This window comes from Poecilia reticulata, linkage group LG17 (genome assembly GCF_000633615.1).
Source record: "Poecilia reticulata strain Guanapo linkage group LG17, Guppy_female_1.0+MT, whole genome shotgun sequence".
NCBI lineage: Eukaryota > Metazoa > Chordata > Actinopteri > Cyprinodontiformes > Poeciliidae > Poecilia > Poecilia reticulata.
In genome coordinates, this window is record NC_024347.1 from 9,187,724 (window position 1) to 9,209,284 (window position 21,561).

General features: G+C 39.7%; 1 protein-coding gene across 6 annotated transcripts in view; it reads right to left on the minus strand.

Annotated features, from left to right (window-relative positions):
- The window catches only part of LOC103479228 (disks large-associated protein 1-like), a 118,020-nt gene that overhangs the window by 46,119 nt on the left and 50,340 nt on the right, over positions 1–21,561 (minus strand). For 3 of the 6 annotated variants that reach the window (XR_001777506.1, XM_017310104.1, XM_017310105.1), the window contains exons 3-6: positions 18,623–20,126; positions 9,121–9,335; positions 6,767–6,962; positions 528–605 (exon numbers count right to left, since the gene is read on the minus strand). Coding sequence is in view for 5 of the 6 variants with exons in the window: in XM_017310104.1 (XP_017165593.1) it covers positions 528–605; positions 6,767–6,962; positions 9,121–9,335; positions 18,623–20,020 (1,887 nt within the window). In the remaining variant the exon portion in view is untranslated. The remainder of the gene's footprint in view (positions 1–527; positions 606–6,766; positions 6,963–9,120; positions 9,336–18,622; positions 20,127–21,561) is intronic. The other 3 variants (XM_017310106.1, XM_017310107.1, XM_008433540.2) reach the window with 3 other exon arrangements.

Here is a 21,561-nt window from a genome sequence, read left to right on the forward strand (position 1 = left end):
ATATATATAACTAAACATATACATACATTTATAATAATTATAATATATATGTGACATATATGTATTTATCATCACTATTATTTATTATTATTATTGTTGTTGTTATTGTAATTGTTGTTGTTGTTATTATTAGTTTCCCGCAAAAACTTGAAGAAAGTGACAACTTTGCCGAAACATATTGTTTGAGCTTTCACGGTGTCCGTAGTTTCCTATGCGCGTGCGAGCACGCGTGCTGAGCACGAGCACGCGCGTATTTTGCCGCGTGGGCCGGGCGGAGCGGCAAGAAGACGCAGGGGGGGGGACCGTATCTGATGGGGAAACGCGGATTGACGTAGGGCGGCGATGTGTCGGAGCACATGTTTTACACCCAGGAACATATCGGACAGCAGTTCGATCGAACTGTTTTGTGTGGCGAACGCGGCATGACTGGTGGGAAAGCTGTGGCTTGCTACCATGCTATGGCGTCTGATGTTTCAACTCAGAAGACCTATGGTGTCAGTACACTGTCAACAAATGTTTGTACTAACCATTTTCCTCATGGAGATCTTTGGATCGCGCCACCTGTCACACTGGATACCAGCTCTGGGATTATCAACAACGGTCTGCTACGAAGAAGTGAAAGTAAGAACTTGATGGCTAATTCCAACAAGACAAAGAGACATGGACCGGCCCGACGGAAGCCAAAGACATTACATACGGAGGCAATAAACAAACAAAGACATTATCTATTTTTTCAAACTGTTAATCATGCTAGAGTGGTCTGGGACCCTGCACTTAAACCTAAAGGTATCTTTGGAGGACATTTAAATATAAGAAGTCTCATACCCAAATGTGAGGAAATAAGAACATTGCTAATGGGATCTAATTTGGATTTTCTATGTCTAAGTGAAACTTGGCTAACTGATAACATTCCAACTAATGTGATCGATGGATCAGGATATCCATGTTTCAGAAAGGATAGAGTTGTGGGGCGAAGAGGGGGAGTATTAATTTACATAAAAGACTTATTTAACGTCAATGAGATGGTCATAGATGAGCATATCAATAGAATCTGTATGTTTAAATGTTTGTCTTTCACCTCGTATGAATTTTAATATTGTAGTGGTGTACAATCCACCATCAAGTTGCAACACAACTTTTTATCATAACTTAAAGGAATTGTTAACAGGATTTAGACACAACAGTAATCATTTTGGGGGATTTTGATAAAAACTGGATGGACAATAAATTGAAAAAACCACTTGGAGAACTGACAGCAAAATTAGATTTTCACCAGTTAATCAGTAGTCCCTCTCGTATCGCTAAAAACAGTCAAACTTTAATAGATTAAATTTTTTCAAATAAACCTGGTCGAATCATAAAATCCTATAACTTGGTGTGCGGCTTATCTGACCACAATATTACTCTCATTGCAAGAAAATTATCTCAAAATCGTTTTGTCAGTCGCTATAATACATAGAAACAGACTGTAATACAAATTCCAAGACAGGATGTACACAAATTTGAGGCCGAATTAGCTAAGGTTAATTGGGATGACGTTTCTAGCCAGAATCAGATAAATGATTGCTGCAATACATGTATTCTCAATGTTTGTAATACTATGAATAAGTTTCTTAAAACCCATACGAAGGGACGAAGAAAAATACAGCTACCTTGGGTATGGGATGACATTCGGCTGTTAATGAAAAAGAGAGACTCTGCTTTAAAATCTTTTCTTAAAAATAAAAGGACCACAGATTGACTGCTTTTTAAAAGTTTGAGGAACAAAGTAGTTAAATGTACAAATCTAAAGCTAAATATTTTACAAATGTCTTATCAGAAACTGGAGGGAATGGTAAGACGATCTGGAAACAACTAAACAGTTCACTGAATCCCAATGCACGCACTAAATATAAATATGAACTTGCAATAGCAGGAAAAACCATAACTGATCCTGCTAAGCTAGTAACAATGTTTAATGATTTTTTTTCCTCTCTTCAGTTAAAGACTTGGCATCAAAGTTTCTGCCAGCTCCAATGGAAACACACGGTACAAAACCGACCAAAAAGTGTTCTGATTTCTTTGAGATTAAGGAAATTCATTACTCTGATGATCAAAAAGCCATTAACAGCTTAAGTAATTCTCACGCAAAGGATATGTATAATTTAGATGCTATGTTTTTAAAAAAATACAGTAACATTTTAGTACAACCTTTAACTCATATAGTTAACATTTCCATCAGCACAGGGCAATTTCCCGATGCATGGAAAAAAGCTTTGGTGAAACCGATTTTTAAATCAGGAAATCCACATGAAATCATCAACTACAGACCAATAAGTCTGGTTCCGGTCATGTCAAAAGTGCTGGAGAAAATTATTCTGGAACAACTACTACTGCATTTAGAAAGTAACAATCTTCTGCATCCGCTTCAGTTTGGTTTCAGACGTCAACATTCCACAGAGATGCTGTAAGTTTGCTGCTTGAAAAGGTTAAACAATCACTTGACAAGGGACAAATTACTGGTGCAGTTTATCTTGATATGAAAAAGGCCTTTGATACGGTGAATCACAATTTACTGATCTCAAGTGCTTTCATCATTTAATTTCTCAGAACGGTCATTGTCTTGGTTTAAATCATATTTGGAAGATTGTTAACAATGTGTTCTCATTAATAACAGTAAATCTGTCTTCTGCAAAATTGTAACAGGGATTCCACAAGGAACCATCTTGGGTCCGGGTCATTTTTAGTTTGTTAATGTTGGGATCCAGAGGTTTGTCAGCTTTTCTCCACTAGGTTTGTCAGCTTTTCTCCACTAGGAAGGCATGGGTCAGGAGGACCCATGCCTTCCTCCTGAGGGCATGGGTCGGCGTCTGCACGCCTGTTCTCCATCTACTCATTTGGAGGCGTATAAGTGGAGGAGGATGCTGTCACTTCTCTACCAGAGTGTTAGCCAGTATCGGTACCGGCTTACCTTGAGCTACTTCTACCTAGATCTGTTCCCAGATTCTGACCCTTCTTGTCTCTGCGTTCACAGCTACCCTGGTCCTGAATTATCAGGTCAACAGCCAACCCTCGAGATGGAACCTTCACTGCCTAGAGTCTTACCTGTCCGTCCTCCGCCGCCGCCACTGACCTCAGCCCTCAACCCGCTGATCAGCCTCTAGACTCTCAAGGTCCTCTCCCGGTCCAAAACTCCCCCTGACAGGTATAGTCACCAACCTCCACCAAACTGCAAATTCCCTGGATCCTGACTAATCATTTCTATCCTCCCCTAGTTGCCCTGAGATCTGCCAGATGAACCTAGGATTCCATTTCTCATTGTTTGTATTCATTGTAAATAAATCACATCATTGTATTCCCTGTCTCTGGAGTGTTTCTGCATGTGGGTTAGGAAACTCGACACCAACATGGCAGTTAATAGTCTTCCTGAAATTTGTCCTGAAGTCAATCTTTAAATGTATGCTGATGACACCATTGTTTACACATCGGACAAAAGCGGTATTGTTGTTAGTGAAAAACTTCAGAACAGTCTGCAGAGATGATCAACATGGCTAAAGGATTATTGCTTTACTCTCAATACAAAAAAACAAAGTGCATTTGCTTTTCAATCAAGAAAACATCATTACAGTCCTTGAATATTCAGATCAATGGGGACCCTATTGAACAAGTATCACAAGAAAAATATTTAGGAATAATTCTGGATGCTCAGTTAAATTTTAGGAGCCATGTTGATAAAATCTGGAAAACTGTTGGATCGAATATAAATTGTTTTAAAATTATTAGACATTGTTTGACACTTCACTGTGCAGAGATGTTTTTGAACTCACTGATCCTCACATTTTACCTATGGAGCTACTGTCTGGTCTCAGACTAATCAAACTATACTCATACCATTAGCAAGTCTCTATAATTGGGCCTTAAAGGTTTTATATCAAAAGCCAATTAGATTCCATCACTGTCACACTTTGGCTAAATTTGGCATTTTGGATTTTACAAATTTTCTAACTTATAATGTATTAAAATTGATTTTTAAATGTTTAAATGGACTTGCACCTACGCCATTAAGCGATTGTATACAGAGACTGCAGGGCAACAGCAGATCTACCAGAGTGGCTTTGGATGGAAATTGTAAGGTCTCCTTTCGAAGAACCACTTTTGCTCAAAGTGCTCCGTCTGAGAGGATCTGCAGTTTGGAACTCACTTCCTTTTCATTTAAAGTCTAACCAGTTTTAGTATGTTCAAAAATCAAACAAAACTCGGGTTATGTCAAAAACAGACCTTTACCCATTTTTGATGTTTTACATTTTTCTGTTTGTATACATTATGTTGTGCTATTTTAAATGATTATCACTTCAATTTTAGAGTTATTTTTTTTAAAAGCCCATTTAGGGACAAGTGCTGTGAATTAGCTGTTGCTATTGCACCATAATGCAAACATGGGACTGCTGTTTTATTCGGTTTGTCTACGTCGATGTGTGTCTGTCCCTATCAAATAAACTTTATAATAATCGTTTCATTGGATCTGCGGCCATATGTCTTGGACACTCGGGTGAAGAGAGGTGCGGAGCTGTCCACTGRCCACTACCTGGTGGTGAGTTGGCTCCGGTGSTGGGGGAGGAAGCCGGTCAGACCTGGCAGGCCCAAACRTGTAGTGAGGGTCTGCTGGGAACGTCTGGCGGAGTACCCTGTGAGACGGAGCTTTAACTCCCATCTCCGGCAGAACTTCGAACACGYTCCGGGGRAGGTGGGGGACATTGAGTCTGAGTGGACCATGTTCCGTACCTCCATTGCCGAGGCGGCTTATCGGAGCTGCGGCCGCAAGGTTGTTGGTGCCTGTCGTGGCGGCAACCCTYGAAYCCGTTGGTGGACACCTTCGGTGAGGGATGCTGTCAAGCTGAAGAAGGAGTCCTATTGGGCCTTTTTGGCCTGTGGGACTCCAGAAGCAGCTAATGGGTACCGGCGGGCGAAGCGGCATGCGGCTCGGGTGGTCGCTGAGGCAAAAACTCGGGCGTGGGAGGAGTTTGCAGAGGCCATGGAGAAAGACTTCCGTACGGCTTCGAGGCGATTCTGGTCYAYCATCCGGCGTCTCAGGAGGGGGAAGCAGTGCAGCACCAACACTGTATATAGTGGGGATAGTGCGCTGCTGACCTCAACTCGGGACGTTGTGGGCCGGTGGGCGGAATACTTCGAAGACCTCCTCAATCCCACCAACATGCCTTCTGTTGAGGAAGCTGAGCCTGAGGACTCTGGGTTGGGCTTTCCAATCTCTGGGGACAAGGTCACTGAGGTGGTCAAAAAGCTCGGTGGCAGGGCCCTGGGGGTGGATGAGATCCGCCCGGAGTTCCTTAAGACTCTGGATGTTGCAGGGTTGTGTTGGCTCACACGACTCWGCAATATCGCATGGACATCGGGGGCAGTTCCCCTGGATTGGCAGACTGGGGTGGTGGTCCCCCTATTCAAAAAGGGCGACCGGAGGGTGTGCTCCAATTACAGGGGGTCACACTCTTAAGCCTCCCTGGTAAGGTCTATTCAGGGGTCCTGGAGAGGAGGGTCCGTCGGATAGTCAAACCTTCAGCAAGATTCAGCAAGAGCAGTGTGGTTTTCGTCCTGGTCGTGGAACACTGGACCAGCTCTACACCCTCAGCAGGGACCTGGAGGGTGCATGGGAGGGTGCTGTTTTGGTGGCCTTAGGATCACATGTCTGCTTTTTGTGGATGATGTGGTCCTGTTGGCTTCATCAGATTGTGATCTGCGGCTCTCGCTGGAGCGGTTCGCGGCCGAGTGTGAAGCGGCTGGGATGAGGCTCAGTGCCTCCAAATCTGAGGCCATKGTCTTGAGCCGGAAAAGGGTAGAGTACCTTCTCCGGGTCAGGGGGGTCGTCCTGCCTCAAGTGGAGGAGTTTAAGTATCTGGGGCCTCCCTTCGGAAGCTGCTGCGCCCACGACCCGACCTCGGATAAGCGGCAGAAAATGGATGGATGGCAAAAATATTTTATTGATCCCATGGGGAAATTAAGCATTGTCATATCATCCATGTATCTTCAAAGAGTTATTGTGGGAGGTCACGCTGTCAGCAGGAAGGATCTGCATTTACAGTCAGTCCTGTAGAAAATCTTAAAAGCCTTCTGACTGAATACCATGGCTGTATGACATTCTCATATTGCAATTACATACTATTAGCACAGTTTCCAGGTGACAGGGATGATATTTCACAGTAACACATCCTAGGTGATACCATCAGTTGTTAGCAAGCACTGCTAGTCTGCCTCATTTGCCTTTGCTGGTCCTGAAGAGGGAGAATAATTCCCTTTTTAAATGAAACTTTGTCCATGAGCTATCTACCTAAATGATCAGTGGAGTATGATGGGTTAACTTCCGTTAGGTCGCAAAGTGGTAAGTTACTAATGTCAGCATACCTGTTTAATAAGGTGCTCTGGAGCTAGCTTATTGAAGACTGAAGCTGTTTGTGCAGTCAGATATATCTGTAGAAACTAATGCCCCAGCTATCTGCATTTTAAGTAACACATTGTCAGAACAATATAGTGGCTTTTCTTAGCCCAACATAAAGGTAACAATTTGTTGGAAACAAAAAATTCTCAGATCATCTTTATTTACAGGACAGATTAAAAAGATGTGATAAAATGATATCAGTCAGAAATCCACTACTAACATTTTGCAAATCAGAGATTATGAAAATTAAATAAAAAATGTTAGCTTCCCTCAAGTTTGTGTGTACACAGTAGCATAACTGGATTGAAAGAGTCAAAGTAACAGATGCTTGGAACCAACCTGACTGATGGTGCTCATGGCTCTCATGTAGCTTTCATTGCGTGATCGGTATTGGGGTGAAGACAGCAGTGATTTGGGGTCAAGGAGAGTTTTAGGATCCAGTGTATCCAGGCTTCTGTTTATTGAAACCTCACTCACAGCACGCAAATAACTGTGACTCCTGATCTGCAGTTTGGGGGAGTGTTCTGTGGAAATTCTGACAGAGACACACATCAGGTTATCTCAGAAACTGTCCAATTCATCTTCACCTACCAACATCATTGCTTCACAGAATACACAAGTCATTTACTACCTTCTTAAATGTATGATAAAAATTCCTTTTTTGTGCACCAACATGTTAGCTAAGTAGGGGAGAAAAAAGCATTTTAGTTTATAATATGAATATTTTGACTATCCAGAAAGGAAGGGCTTGGTAGTCAGACCACACCTGATGTGATGAAGAATGGGGTTGAGTTCAAAGTCAGGCATCATTACCAGCTGAGCTAACTTTCTATTGAAGAGAAAGTGATTATCACATTAAAATAACCCCTTCATATTAACCCACAAGGCTTTCATGTATTGCTTTGTCGTTATTCAAAAATACTGCTAATCATTCAAATATAGTAAATGGTGAACAAGCTCAATTTATATTGTGCACTAGAGCCACAATTACCCAAGCATACTCAAACATTGATCAGAGGCAACTTGGGGATAAGTGCCTGGAAGAGGAATATTGATCAGCACCTCTGAGATTGTAAGATGATTATGTTTTAATCAAAACACCCCATTTTGCTCAGGTGTGCTTTATTAAAATGATAATATTTTCCATAATTACATTGCTTTAATATAACAGATATGTTTAACGTAGCCGTTTATGTAGGCCAAAAAATTCAATGTCTTTCTATAGTACTGTTATTACTCTCTTGTTTTAACATTCTGTCCTTTAATGAAAGGCTTCAACTGAGATTCACTAGGAAGCTGTGTGTTAATACAGCATTAAAAGACAAAAAGAAGGTCAAATTCTCTTAAAAGCTTTATGTTAGTTTAACAAACAAAGTTTACCGTCAAACACATATAAACTGAAGATGACAAGGTAGCAGACTAGTTTCCAGTTTTTTTCACCTCCCTTGACCAGAAGATGTCATGGATATGTTTGAAATGTAACGTTCTGTATTTTGTGATGTTCTTTTACACTTTAACTTTAGGTCCATCAAATCAAAGAACATGTCAGTCACACAGTGTGTGGTATTCAATAAAACTGCAGGAACGACAAATCATACATGGACAGATTTTACTCACCAACATTCAGAACGACAGCTTTAACCTACCCACAAAAGTCAAATTTCAAAAATGCATATTTAATCCAAAAGGGAAGTTATATGTTGTTAGCACTCATAATATCAAAGTTTGTTGAAATAGTTATTGTAGATGCTGATGGCTGTGAGCTGGAAGGATCTCCTGTAGCAGTCAGTATTACGGTTTTGACAGAAGAGGTTTTTTGTTGTATGGCGGTCTGATGAAGAAGATGTTCAGGGTTTTAAATAATGTTCTTCATTTTATGAAGAATTATTCTCTTTACAGTCATTTGGAGAGGTTCCAGAGCAGAACCTCCACAAAATGGGAAACTACAAACTTGAAAGAGAGAGGGATTCAACCGTTCTTCATTGAAGGCAAACATTTGTACTTTTTTTTTTTTACTGAATTTCTGAGAAGACCAAGCTTGACATGAATTTCACTGTGTTCAATGTTCATAAAATGAAGATTGAACTCTTCAGGGAACACCATAAATGCGTGGAGCCAATCTACTGCTGAGATACAATGTACCTTCCGGTACAGAACTCTGTGAATTGTTTTGTGATTCGTCAGGAGCTTATAACTGTTTTTAAAGCAGAAATGCGATTTTGAAATCTTGCTTCAGCTAGTCCATTTCCACTACCTGGTTTTTGCGACCACAAGCAATATGAATGTGAAACATTTACCAAAAGCAATGAAGAATTATGTACATTTTTTAAGACTCTTCACCAAACAAACTACAAAGACTACCAGATGACAAAAACTCCTGGATGGAAATTACAACTTCATTGTCCATGGAGGAGGCTGTCTGCGGAAAGGTGGCACTGTCTAAAAAACAAAATATTGGATGCAGAGAAGAAGTAATTCCATTTAAGCATTGGTTAATATTTCAAATTTTATATTTGCAAATCTTTAATGTCTCTTTTTGTCATTCTGTCTGGTGAACCAGACCAGCATAGATCACAAGGATCCTATGCACATCAATATACTAAAGCAGAAATCCTTCTGAATAATCACATTGAATGAAACAGAAATTTATTTCAAATGATCTACTTGGAAAAAAGGAAATGTAGAAATCTTACTGTAGAGTGGTCATCTCAGTAAGTGACGGCTGTGTAGCTTTAAGGTAGCTGGCGCGACGTGCCTGCATCTTCGGTGAAGGTTTGGGGCTTCCATCAGAGTCTCCGCTGTCATCCTCAGCCATGGCTTTCACATAGCTGCCACTCCTCATCCTTCGACAGGGAATGTCATCCTCCTTCCCCAGAGGAGAAAAACCACTCCACTCATCTTGAGGTACCTGATAGCAAGAAAGAAAATACATAAGTGTTGTCAGGAAGATGTTTTCCTCTGCTCTCTGACTTCCAGTCACCAAACTGGCACACTAAGCTGTCCTTGTTGTACACTGAAAGACAACCAAGGACTTAGTATTAAAGGCGAAAAAATAAGAGAATGATCCAGCATCCAAAAAACCCTGAACTAATCACATTGTCCTCCATTCCTGATTCTCTCACAGACATGGCTTGACAGATTGTCTGCACCACAGTGAAATTGCTGGCTAATTAGCATAGAACAGTATGTGCAGAGGTCATTTGGAAATTTCTCTCTGGCTAATTCAAACATCTGCTTCACTGAAGTTAATTTGGTTGTCCAAGAAAACCTTTTAGTGTGTAGTGTATGTATTTGAACTCAAAAGTGTACTATAATTCTTCTCTGATTTAGCTTTGCTTATTGTTGAGAAGATCAAAATCTTTCATTATATCTTTATTATTGTTGTGGTATTTCCCCATAAGAAATAATTGTTTTGTTTCTTTTATGTTGTACATGAACGAAGACTAAACTTTATTCTGATGAATTACAGAAAATGGGTTTGATTCATTGGCAGAAAAGATGAACAGATCTGTTGAGTTAAATATCTATCTCTCTCTCTGTGCATGTGTGTGACGTCAAAGACACACAAATGAGCAGTTTGGCTATAAAAAGAGAAAGGACCAGCTGCAGTATTATCAGCAGTGCCTCTCACCCACGCACTGGCTTTACATCCACAGTAGCTTGACACTCAGTCTACTGTATTGCTGAGAAACAGGGCTGCTGTTAGTAACTCTCTACTGCTACATGTGAGATTCTGGTCATCTTTTCCATGAAGAATTATCTGCATTTCTATAAATAATTACTTGAACATAGGATGTTACCACTGAGTTGGTGTGTAGTTCTAACCATCAGCTGTGTGATATAAGCCACAGAATGTTGACGTTCCCTTGACAACCCTGGTTTTATGGTGTAAAGTAGCAGCATTTAAAGTAAATGAAGGTGAAGCTGGGAGCTCCGCAGCTGACATGCAGAAGAGAATTTGTAGACAACATAATAAATAACATGGGAGAGCAGCAAAGTGTGTTAAGCCTGCAAGTACAAATAATTGAGATTATTTTGACTATAATGGAGTTCAAAGTAAGTCAAGAAAAACAACCTGCACTATGATCACCCCAGTTAAAATAAAATATATGCATCAAAATGTAATGACAGCTAGATGTCCTGCACTATGGTTCTGTCAGTATCCCTATTCTGCCCTATTCTGTGAGGGCAGAACAGAACGTTCTCGCTGTTCTTTCAGCCACTCTTCTAAACTCTCATTTTAGTTTCTTGATGCCTCACTTAATGTAAGTCTGAAAAAATATTCTATATTGCTCTAATGATGGGCAATGAAGCAAGAGAGTCAAACACTTGAAAAGTTAAATTAACACAGTGATTCTTGAAGACAGTGGTAAGAAAAAGTGTTTGCCCCCTTAAGAATTTTTTTCTAATTTAATGTTTCAGATCGTAACACAAATGTTAGTATTGGATAAGTATAACATGAATACTTTCAAAAAGTACTATGTGAAAAAGTAAATGCACCCTAAACTTATATAGCTGGTTGTGACACCCTTAGGATCAACAACTTAGAAAACTTATCAGTTATTCACTAATTCTAAGTCATTACTGAAGTCATTACTGACAGATGTTTTAATGGTTAAGGTTTTAATTCAGTCATGTTGAATTATTTCTATTATTAATGTGTTTAAGGTCATTCCATAATACCTGAATTGATTTTAAGTCCACACTTTAAATAGGCCACTCAAAATCTTCATTTTTTTAAGCGGCTTTGCTACAATGTATCATTGTCCTGCAGCTGAACCAAAGTGTCACTGGGCTCCAGGTCTTGTTTTCTGGAATGTTCAATACTTAACTTAGGCAGTAGATCTGCAGTTCTCTAGATGTTCTGTTTTTAATCCAACTTAATTGAAACACTTTTAATTTTAACCAATACAACAGACAGTGATATAGGAGACCACAACATGACCATTACGAAGAAAAGAGAAAGCAAGAAAAAAAAAAAAACTAATACAAAAAGCAATAAATAAAAAAATGCATTAAAATTAATAATGATAATAGGATCTTTTGATTTTAGTTTCACTATTATGTTAATTTCTTATTTAATTAGATTAGTTTTGTTCCAGTTTTTCTTTAGTTCAGTCTTTTCTTAACTATTCTAGTTTTTTGTTCTGTCTAATTATTCCTTAGTATGTTTATTTCCTAATCCCCTGTGTATTCTCTCACCCTCTGTGGCACTTTCTGTCTCTCTCTCTCTCTCTTTCTCCAGTCTGCTTTATGTTCTCTCCTCATCCCTGCAACCTGATAGCTCAGGTCTTTTGTTTAACATTCAACCTCCCAGTACGTAAGTACCTCATTCTCAGTCACTCCTTGCTGCTTCCTTCTATCTGTTCTCTGTAATTCCCTGTGTTCTCCACATGTTGCCATTGACAGGTGACCTTGCACATGAGGGAGAGATTTTTGGTAAAACATTTAGTTTGGCCTTCAAATAATGTAATCTATTTATGATTTTGCATTGGAGCACCTGTAGTCAAGCATTAATAGAATAGTAGTGGATATGGTGCTTCCAAGTGTTGTCTTTAATAAAGATGTTAAGAGTTTCCTCCCACATTTGTTTAATTATGGTACTATGTTGAGAGTGTTGAAAAGATGTCAACCAATGACAAAATTAAACCTTTAGATCTTAAACAGGACATTCAAACGTGAAAATATTTTGTCTTATACAATTCCTCAGCTGCAGCCAGCAGGTACCTATAAATGAGTTCGGTAATATATATTTTAGCTGTAATTGTTCAAATGAACACACATGGTTACTAATGTATAGGTCTTTTAGAGACATAATTCCCCTCCAACGCCATTCCCCAAAAACTGCATCTGTAAATGAAGAAAGAAAATGGGAGCGTGCACTAAAGGTTTCAGAAGCTTGCAAAAATTACAAATGTACAACCATACACCATACTCAGTTAAAGAAGGTGAAGTGTTCTCCTTTACAATATGACAGTGGTATAAGGCTGGACTGGATGGCCTGAAGAAAGGCTCCAAGTTGTCAAGTTTTGCTCAGTCTTTAGTCATGAGGGCTTTTTTTTTTCAGATATCAACAGCTAGGTTTTGATACCTTTTTTATTTAAGGAATGGAGTCATTTGAAATAATTTTATATTCACTCAGGTGATCTTTATCCCATATTAAAAGCAGTTTTATAAATTGAAAACAGAAGTGGGACAAAGGTTCAAAAACAGAAGAAATCTGAAGGGAGGCAAATACTTTTTCACACCACTATGCAAGTCTACATACTCAAACAAACTGAACCATTACTCTACGATAGCGGTTCTCAACGTGGGCGGTACCGCCCCCCAGGGGGCGTTCAGAGGACGGCAGGGGGCGCTGGCGGACATTTTTACAAAAGGGGGGCGCTGGGATGCCTTTGGGGGGCGTTTGGTCGAAGGTAAACTTTACACCTTAAATGCAAACAATGCCAGTTTAGACTTCGAGCAACTTGGTAAAACTGTATTGTGTAACATTAAATCATGCTTGGCTGCAACTGTATCAATGGCAGCTCTTCTTCTATTCAGTGTTTGTAGCTTCTGTTAGCTTCTTGGCGCAGCTCCGTTCTCCTGCTACTGGTAGCTAAAATCACGATACCCTCACTGAGTATCCCTCTGAAAAATGAACCCATTTAAATCAAGAAATCAAGAAATCCCTCCATGGCTGATACCACGATAGAGAGCGTTCATTTTATAGCGCCAATCTATGTTTTTGCATCCACCTGAATAATAGTTGCGCCACTGATGGTTGATAATCTGATGTCCCATTCTCCTGAAGGCAGCACAGAGCTGCACCACCAGAAACTGACAGAAATACTGAAGAGAAGAAGAGTTATGATTAATGTAGTTACAGTTCTATCCATGTTTTAATGTTGCAGAGCTCAGTCATTTTGCAAATAGTTCAAAGTTTAAACTGGCATGTTGTTCATCTTTTATCTGGTCATTTTGTGGAAGATTGAACAACTAGAAAATGGCACAAAATAATATTTTTTCCACTCTGATTGGCTGCTGTTAGGCCTACAGATTTTAACTTGAATGTTCATGGCATTTTTCTTAGACGCCTGTGAAAATAATTTCTATTCCCATGACTTTTTTAGTCTCTGGGAAATAATTTTTGATGATAAATACAGAAACAAGCATAAAAATCAAAACATCTACAATAGTGATAGTAATATTAATGATAAAATAATAGTCAGTGGAAAGTAGCCTGCAAATTCTTTGTTGGGGGCGGTGAGTGACCTGGATAAAGGCTGGGGGGGCGCTGGCCCAAAAAACTTTGAGAAACACTGATCTAAGACAAAAATCTGCTGGAGTGAAATAAACAATAACTTATTTTTTCTTTACCTCATGTCTATGAGGTATAGAAAGAATAAAGTTTTCAGCTATTAAAGCACAACTCGCCTAACTAAAGTCACTTGAGACAACAAATAATTGTGAAATTCAATTTGACTTTAAACACTGAATCCAACATGATGTCATCCAGAATTCTGTACAAGAAAAAGCTGTTAAAGATAGAAACAGAAAAAAACACAAAATAACTGACACAAAGGCAAGAAGAGATGCCTTCTAAATTAAAAATTAGCTCTACAAACAGTTAAAGCTGTTCTTTGTGAGGTAATGTCATTACCTAGTATTTAGAGAGTAAGGCTACTACTGGCTCTGCACTTACTTCTCTTTTCAACTCAAAAAAGGGAAGAGGAGGAAGAGGACAAGAAAGAGAATGACTCTTCAAACCAAGAAAAAAGTAAAAGTTTGGGTTGGTGGGTGGTAGGATGCTGGGTGGATAAAAAGTTTGAGGGTGAGTTGGGTAAGTGCAGGAAAAGCAGAGTGATCAAGACGAGTTCTGGAGAACAATGCACCAATGTACCTTACAGTGTTGTGGACACACTATAACTTTATCCTAAAATGCTTTGAAGTTGATTGCATTTAAATAAATTTTGCTCTGCACACTGATGGAGTCAGATTTACAGATTTTTATTTTTTTTTTTACAAAATGTGTTTATACCAAATGTTTGAATTTTTTATTTTTTTATTTTTTGTTCTACCAAAACGGTTTCATCGCAGTCATTTGTGTTGGTGGATGTTCATCTTCACTGAGCCTTCAAAGCTTTCAGGTTGTCCCTTACAAAGTTATGTTCTATCCATCATCTGAACATGGATGAAACTACTGCAGACTGACCAAAACATGAACATCCACCTAAGCTAACCAGGAAAGGAGAAAGTATTAGTTGGACGAGTGTTTATTTCAGTCCTCAGCAATCACTGTCCTGTATGCTTCAGATGTGTCTCTGTTCCAGATCACCTGATTCTACACCTGCATTAATTGCATGACATCCTCTGCATGTCATTAAGTACTACAGAAACCTGTTAATCACTCAATTATTCAAGTCAGGTGTGTGGCAGAAGGGGAATACCTAGAAAATGACCATAACAGAGAAACACTGAGTTAGAGAAGCATCCAAGAGACCCATGGTAGCTCTGGAGGAGCTGCAGAGACCAACAGCTCAGATCTATTGATAAGACGGCTATTAATCATGCCACAGTTCAATGGTCGACTGTGTTGTCATTTCGTTTGATCTACAGCCGCATGACTTTGTGAAGAGAAATTTATTAAGTCTCAAAAATGTTCTTGTTTATCAGTGAAGCATAAATAAAGACAATATTTAAGCCCTAATGCTTCTTGCAACACCTCACCATGCCCCATAGCGGGGGCGCGTCCCACTATGTGAGAAGTACTGGCCTAACCATATTTCACTGTGCTTGTCAGCTGATCAGACCTCATTTTTAAGAATGTATCTTTATTGATATTCACTTTGGCTCAGCTGTTCAACAGCATTCCAACCATGTAGAGTTCAACCTACAGCCTCCTGTGGGGTTCCAATGTCCTGGTTTGTCAACTCAAAGAAAAGGAAAAAAATTGGGATAAATGCTTAAATTAATGTTGCCAGTTATGAATAATTTTGACATTAACAGTAAATTACAGATCTTTTTTCCTAAAATCGTAGCTCATGGTAAATCTTTACTTGCAGTTTGTGTGTTTTGTGCAATACTTTTAATCCCTAGAGAGTCTTGGCTGTTATGATCCATGTGTTTGAGTTTTTCCTCATCTTTCCTTTGTTGTTCATTATCATTATTAAGTTCTTGGTGTATTTGGTTTTTTCAAATTGCCTCCAGGGTCTTTTCAGATCAGTTTATTCATCATTTTTAGTTTCTTAGTCATTTATTGTTTGTGTATTTGAATTTATTCTCTTACATCAGCATTAGACTATCTCTCACTGGTTTGTAGATCCTCTAGTCTATATCAGGTTCCTCTTCATTGTTTTACCTTCCCTCAGTCTCCCTGCTCAGTATTATCTCTGATTATGCTGACCCAGTCCCAATGTCATTCTCCAGCCTTTTCTCAGTATTTAAGCTTCTTGACTTTCTTTATTCCCCTCTGGTTCCTTTCACGTCATCCTTCCTTCTGCATCCTGTCCCCCTTGTGCCTTGCTGTAAGTTTTTGATCCGTGTTAGTATTAAATTTCATCATATTACTCCCGAACTACTAAGATGCTAAATGGTCCTGAGAATAATTTCCAGTCAATTATTCAATTATCAATTATTAATTTGCTAAAACCCTAGTTCTGTAGATACTAATGTAAACAACTGAACATATGATTGCATTTTATTAATTGATTGAATATTGTTTGTGATCTGATTAATTTAAGTTTTAGTGTGTCCCCAGTCTGAGTCAGTGATATCCAGTCATGCAACTTTTCAGCCACATTCAAATATAATAAATGTCAATTTACATATGTGAGCACCATTTGAGAGAACGCCTCAAGACATTTTCATGTCATCTCAGCAAAAAGGTCACACTTCAAATTTTATAGTGATTTTGCAAATAAACAAACTAATATCAAACCAGGGTGATAAACAGCAGGAAAAGCAACACAAACTTTCCTTTTATTTGTGAAATTTGCAATATAAAATAAAATTAAAATATTGCATCTTTTGCTTACACAGGAACATATTGTTGTTTGACAGGGTAAATAATGTATATAATCATAAAAAGCAAGTTAATAGTTTAGAGCAGGAGTGGGGAACTCCAGTCTTTGAGGGTTGGTGTTTTGCTAAGCTTAGATGTCTCTGTGGTTCAGTATATTTTAATCAAATATCTGAATCAGTGTAGTCAAGTTCTCCAGAATCCTGATAAGGACCTCATTTTTTGACTGAGGTGTGTTGAAGCAGAGAAACTTCTAAAAGCAGCAGGACGTCAGCCCTGGAGACCTGGAGGTTCCTGTCCAGGAAGGCCATAGCGCTCTGGTGGTCAGACGGAAGGACTTGTATATGTGTGCAATAAGTTCATGAAAGGTATTTGGTTTGATGAGATTAAAAGATTAAGATCCTAGATCTCATTCAGATATATGGAAACACAAGCTGGAACTTAAAACAGGTCATACTTAAAGATCCAAGGAACTTGAATGGAGACATCAGTAGACTGTGATAGGAGCCTGCATTGGCAAAGGAGTAGTTCTCAAGCTTTACCTATACAGGAACCTTAATTGAAGCAAAATCCTGTGTAGCAATCATGGCAACATCAGCACTGAGGTGTGACACCTAGTCTGAGGCTTAGGGTGTTTTCACACCTGATAATCCGATAGTCTCAGTTCAATTGGGGACCAACGTTGCAATATTTGTTCTATTTTCAGCTGTTGAGGTTCTCTTACACACCACCCTGTGTCAAGCAAACTGTTGTAGTGCCCTACCAAGAAATACTAAAGGTAATGGCACAAAACCCTCTGAAGAAGACACTGATGCAACTTCCTCCTTCACAAAAGAAAACAAAATTGAGTGGTGTGAGACTTTAGAGGTTTTAGGATTTCTCTTTTGTCTTTGGCAAAAGATCACAAGCCAAAAGATCAGGTGTGTTTGTCTTTGTTGTATTTAATCAGAATGTCCTGCACTATAGTACGCTTCCTGCTATGGTCTGCTTGGCATCCACATAAGCATTCAAACCTCACATGAGTTTGCTTTAACTAAACCAAGACCAAGGTTTTTAGGCAGACCAGAGTTTCCTTTTTTGATTCATGTGAAGTTTGTTTCACACTTCACCAAACAAAAGCAGACTTTCTAGGCAAACTAACTAGAATTCAATTATAGTGGACTAAACAGGCTTGGTGTGAATACACCCATAGAATGGCCCAGGTGCCATTCTATGGGAAACAAACTACAGTTTGTGGTCTGTTTGTGAGGTAGCCATAGCAGCTGATTGTTGAGGCCTCCTCCTGTGTCTTCTGAATCAAATCAGGCTGAATTGTGTTAAATGCACTGGAGAAATCAAAGAGCATGATCCTCTCAGAGCTGCCTGCTTTGTCTACATGACAGTTGTCAAAATACCTGATATTCAACAGGTCCCCTCAGCCCCCCTTAATTAAAAGAATTAACCGTAACATAGTACCTCAATGCAATTAAGGAGTAAGTGTTCAGCTATTTTGGTGTATGTGTGCGTGTGCATGTGTGTGTTTTGTGACTTCTGTGATTATAAGGTATTTGTTACTATTTCAAATGATAAACATTCTCTCTAATTGTCAATATAATCATTCTAAAAACAGATTACAATTGACTGTAAGTCATAACTTTGAGACAACCATTTAACCACATAACAGTCATATTCAATCAATTTTGAAATTTTGTCCAGATGAATCGTGTTTGTCAGATTAGTACCTTCTTAAAATAATATTTAAGCAACTATTAAGCATATGTTCCACTAAGCCCACATTTCTGCTTCTTCTGAAATAAACAAACTTTTCAGTAATATTTTAATTTACTTAATTAGCATGTATATCAACAAAAATTGACTCAAAGTTGGGTTTGGCAATAGGGTAACAAAAAATAGCTAATAACTCACTGAACAAAGCATAAAAGTTGGCTAAATTTTAGATGAGCCAGTTGCTTACGCCCAGTTAAGGAACTTTCTGAATGTTTTTTCCCCTCTCAGACTGAGAACATTGCATGAGTCATTTCATAGATGACACTATTTGAAAAGTCAGGAAAACCAAAACTTCACAGGACTGGACAGCACTGACTTAGAGGTAACATTGCTAAGAAAAGTAGGTGGTGGAGAAAAAGAGGCAACAGGGGAGAGAGGGGAGTGATTGAACTATTTTTGGCTGAAATCAGGGAGTAATTATTTACCTGTAAGAATTGGCAAGGGTCCTGCTGCTGACTGCCCTTAGATTTGACTAGAGCTCTATCTAGGTTTAGGTTACCGGATCCTGCGCTGGTTCGTAGCTGGTTGTGGCTGCTGTTGGTGTAGACCTCTCGGGCCCTGCTCACCGTTAGGCTTGATGACCATGCCCCTTTCTTCTCAACAGGCCCGTCCACAAGACCCAGTGGCAGCAAGGGGCCACTTCCTCCACCGATACAGCCATCGCTCTTATTGCTGTTACCACTAATTGGTATACATGCAGGTGAAGCAGTATATTTCACATCGCTGTTGCTCCGAGAGGCTTTGAGTGCAGAGTGGTGGTGAGTGTGGCCATGGCGTGCATGGGTGTGTGCATGCTCGTTAACTGTCCCATAGGGATCCATGATGAAGTACTGTTGGGACTGCGAGGAGGAGAGATTTGGGAGGGGAGTCTGGGGATACTTATCGGGGTTGTTGCCAGGGCACTGGCCTGTTGTCATAGGTGAGGGGGAAATAGAGAGGGAGGGTGAGGGTGGAGGTTGGTGATGATGAGGGTGGTAAAGACACAGCTCCCGTTCCAGGTTGTCATCTGAGCTCCAGTATCCAGACCCCGGAGCAGATGCTGAGCCATGAAGCTGGGGATGGTGATGGTGGTGGTAGCTTCGATGTTTGGGCTCTGCTGATCGACAACGCTCACGGCTCTTGCTGCGCTTCCGGTGGCGCACTGCCCCAGGAGGAGCCGCACCCTCTGGGCTGGCTCTTGAACCACCACCACAGTTACCTCCTCCACCACCACCATACACACTCCCATTAGTTGGCCCTTTTGATGACTGAGTGTGTTGGGGCCCCTCCAATGAATGTGATTTTGTAAAGAGTTTCTGGACTGAGTGGACCAGATGGCGAATTCGCCCAGGACTGTCATTGTTGTCATTGGCTCCTATGCCCCCAGCGTGGGACAACACTCCTCGTTTGTACTGCAGTGTGTGGTAGCCATCTCTGGAAAATATCGGCTGTTGCTCATACGGGTCTGCAAAATTTACTGGTACCCAAGACTGAGATTTACCCCCATACCCTCCTCCCCCTCCTCCTCCCCTTCCTCCTCCACCTACATATGGCACCATGGCCATACACTCATCCTTTACCTCAGGATGGTGAGCTGAGGAGGTGGAGTGACACCTCCGTGGGAAGGTTCCATATGGGACAATGCTGTTGCTTTCAGAAGGGTATGGAACACGCTGAGCATTGTAATAGGGCAACTCAGATGGGTGTGGCATAGGAATGGGCAACGGCATATCCATTTGGCCGAACAAATATGGCTTACGGTCAACATGGTGACCCAATGGATCGTATGATGGCTCATAGGAGACCATATGATGGTGGCTCCGGCTACTGGACAGACCTTTCATGACAGGGTAAAAATGAATGGAGAGAGGGATGAATGGATGAAAGATGCCAGGCCTGTGATCAGAGAATGGCTGCAGAGAAGTGTCCCTGGGAGGAGAGGTGAAGACTCTAAAAAACAAGAATAAGAAGGAAAATACAGCATCAGTTAATGGTTGGACATTCATAATGTTCGTTTAGTTTCTATTTAAAGAGCCAGTTAATTACAAACAATATTCATCTTTGTGTTGAAAGAAAGTTATATTCATATGATCTTTAAAATCTTGACACTTTGAGCTTTTACCATGCTAAGAACCAGATTTAAGAGGACACACGTTTTTGCAATCAACATTTTTCAGTTTGACCAAGAGAAATGCTCTTGTATCAAGGCATTCTGTAGAAGAGCAATATATTTGTTAGAATTAAAGAATACTAGAAGTTATTTTCACTTTTCAGGCATTTTCTGACATTTCTAAGAATTTGATAAAAGCAAAGCCAGTCAAACCCACAAGATTTAGTCTGCAACTCAGACCTAAAGCTTTCCTCTATCAGAACTAAGGAAACTAAGAACAGCTCATATAAAACACTGGTTTTAGGGTATTTTAAACACACTGAGCTCCTCATTCCAAGCAAAATTTCTTTGAAATAATCCAGAACATTGAAGACAGGCTTGAATCAGGTAGGATGACAGATTAGAATTTGCCAGAAGGTTGCTTGAAAGGTTAGACCAAGCAATGCTCTCCATCACACTTCAAACTTTAACCACCATGTCAAATCCATTACTTTATGACAGTGCAATTAGAATAACATGCAATAAGGAATGTATGCTAGGTGTCAAACTACACCAAGCAACATTTCAATATAAAAGACAAAATTATCACAATCCCTACTGTCAAGCACAGCCAAAGGTTTAAGATTTTTCTGAAGAACCACCTAAAAGTCAAGCATGAACGTATTCTAAGGGATTCTTGGGTCAAATATGAGGTAATTTGGTACTCAAAGCTAAAATGGGTTATTCAATAGAACAACAAATCATACCAGCAGATATGTTAAAATGTTTGAAAAAGATAAGACTTGAAATGGTCCAAAGTCCTGGTATAGACTTAATGGATATACTCTGTTAGGACTCTAAAAGAACTTTGTATTCCTTAAAAAAAAACTACATTGAATTTTGTCTCTAAATGTTTGCCTAATTTTCCTTCTATGCCCCCTGAACAGCCCTGGGAAAAGATTGTTGCATACAATCCACTTCAGAAAGGTACGACTTCTAAGATTTATAGTTTTATTCTAAAGCTRAGAGTGAATTCTAGCGTCAAAATTAAAAATACATGGGAAAAGGAGYTGGGAATCCAGCTGACCCAGGATAACTGGGAGGACGTAATTGATAGAATCCGATCTTCCTCTTCCTGTGCTCGTCTTAGTTTGATCCAATTTAAAGTTRTACATAGGATYCATTTCTCTAAATCTAGGCTTTCTCAGATTTACCCGGATGTGGTAGATATATGTGATAAATGCAAAGGCTCCCCATGCAATCTTGGCCACATGTTCTTTCTTTGTCCCAAATTAT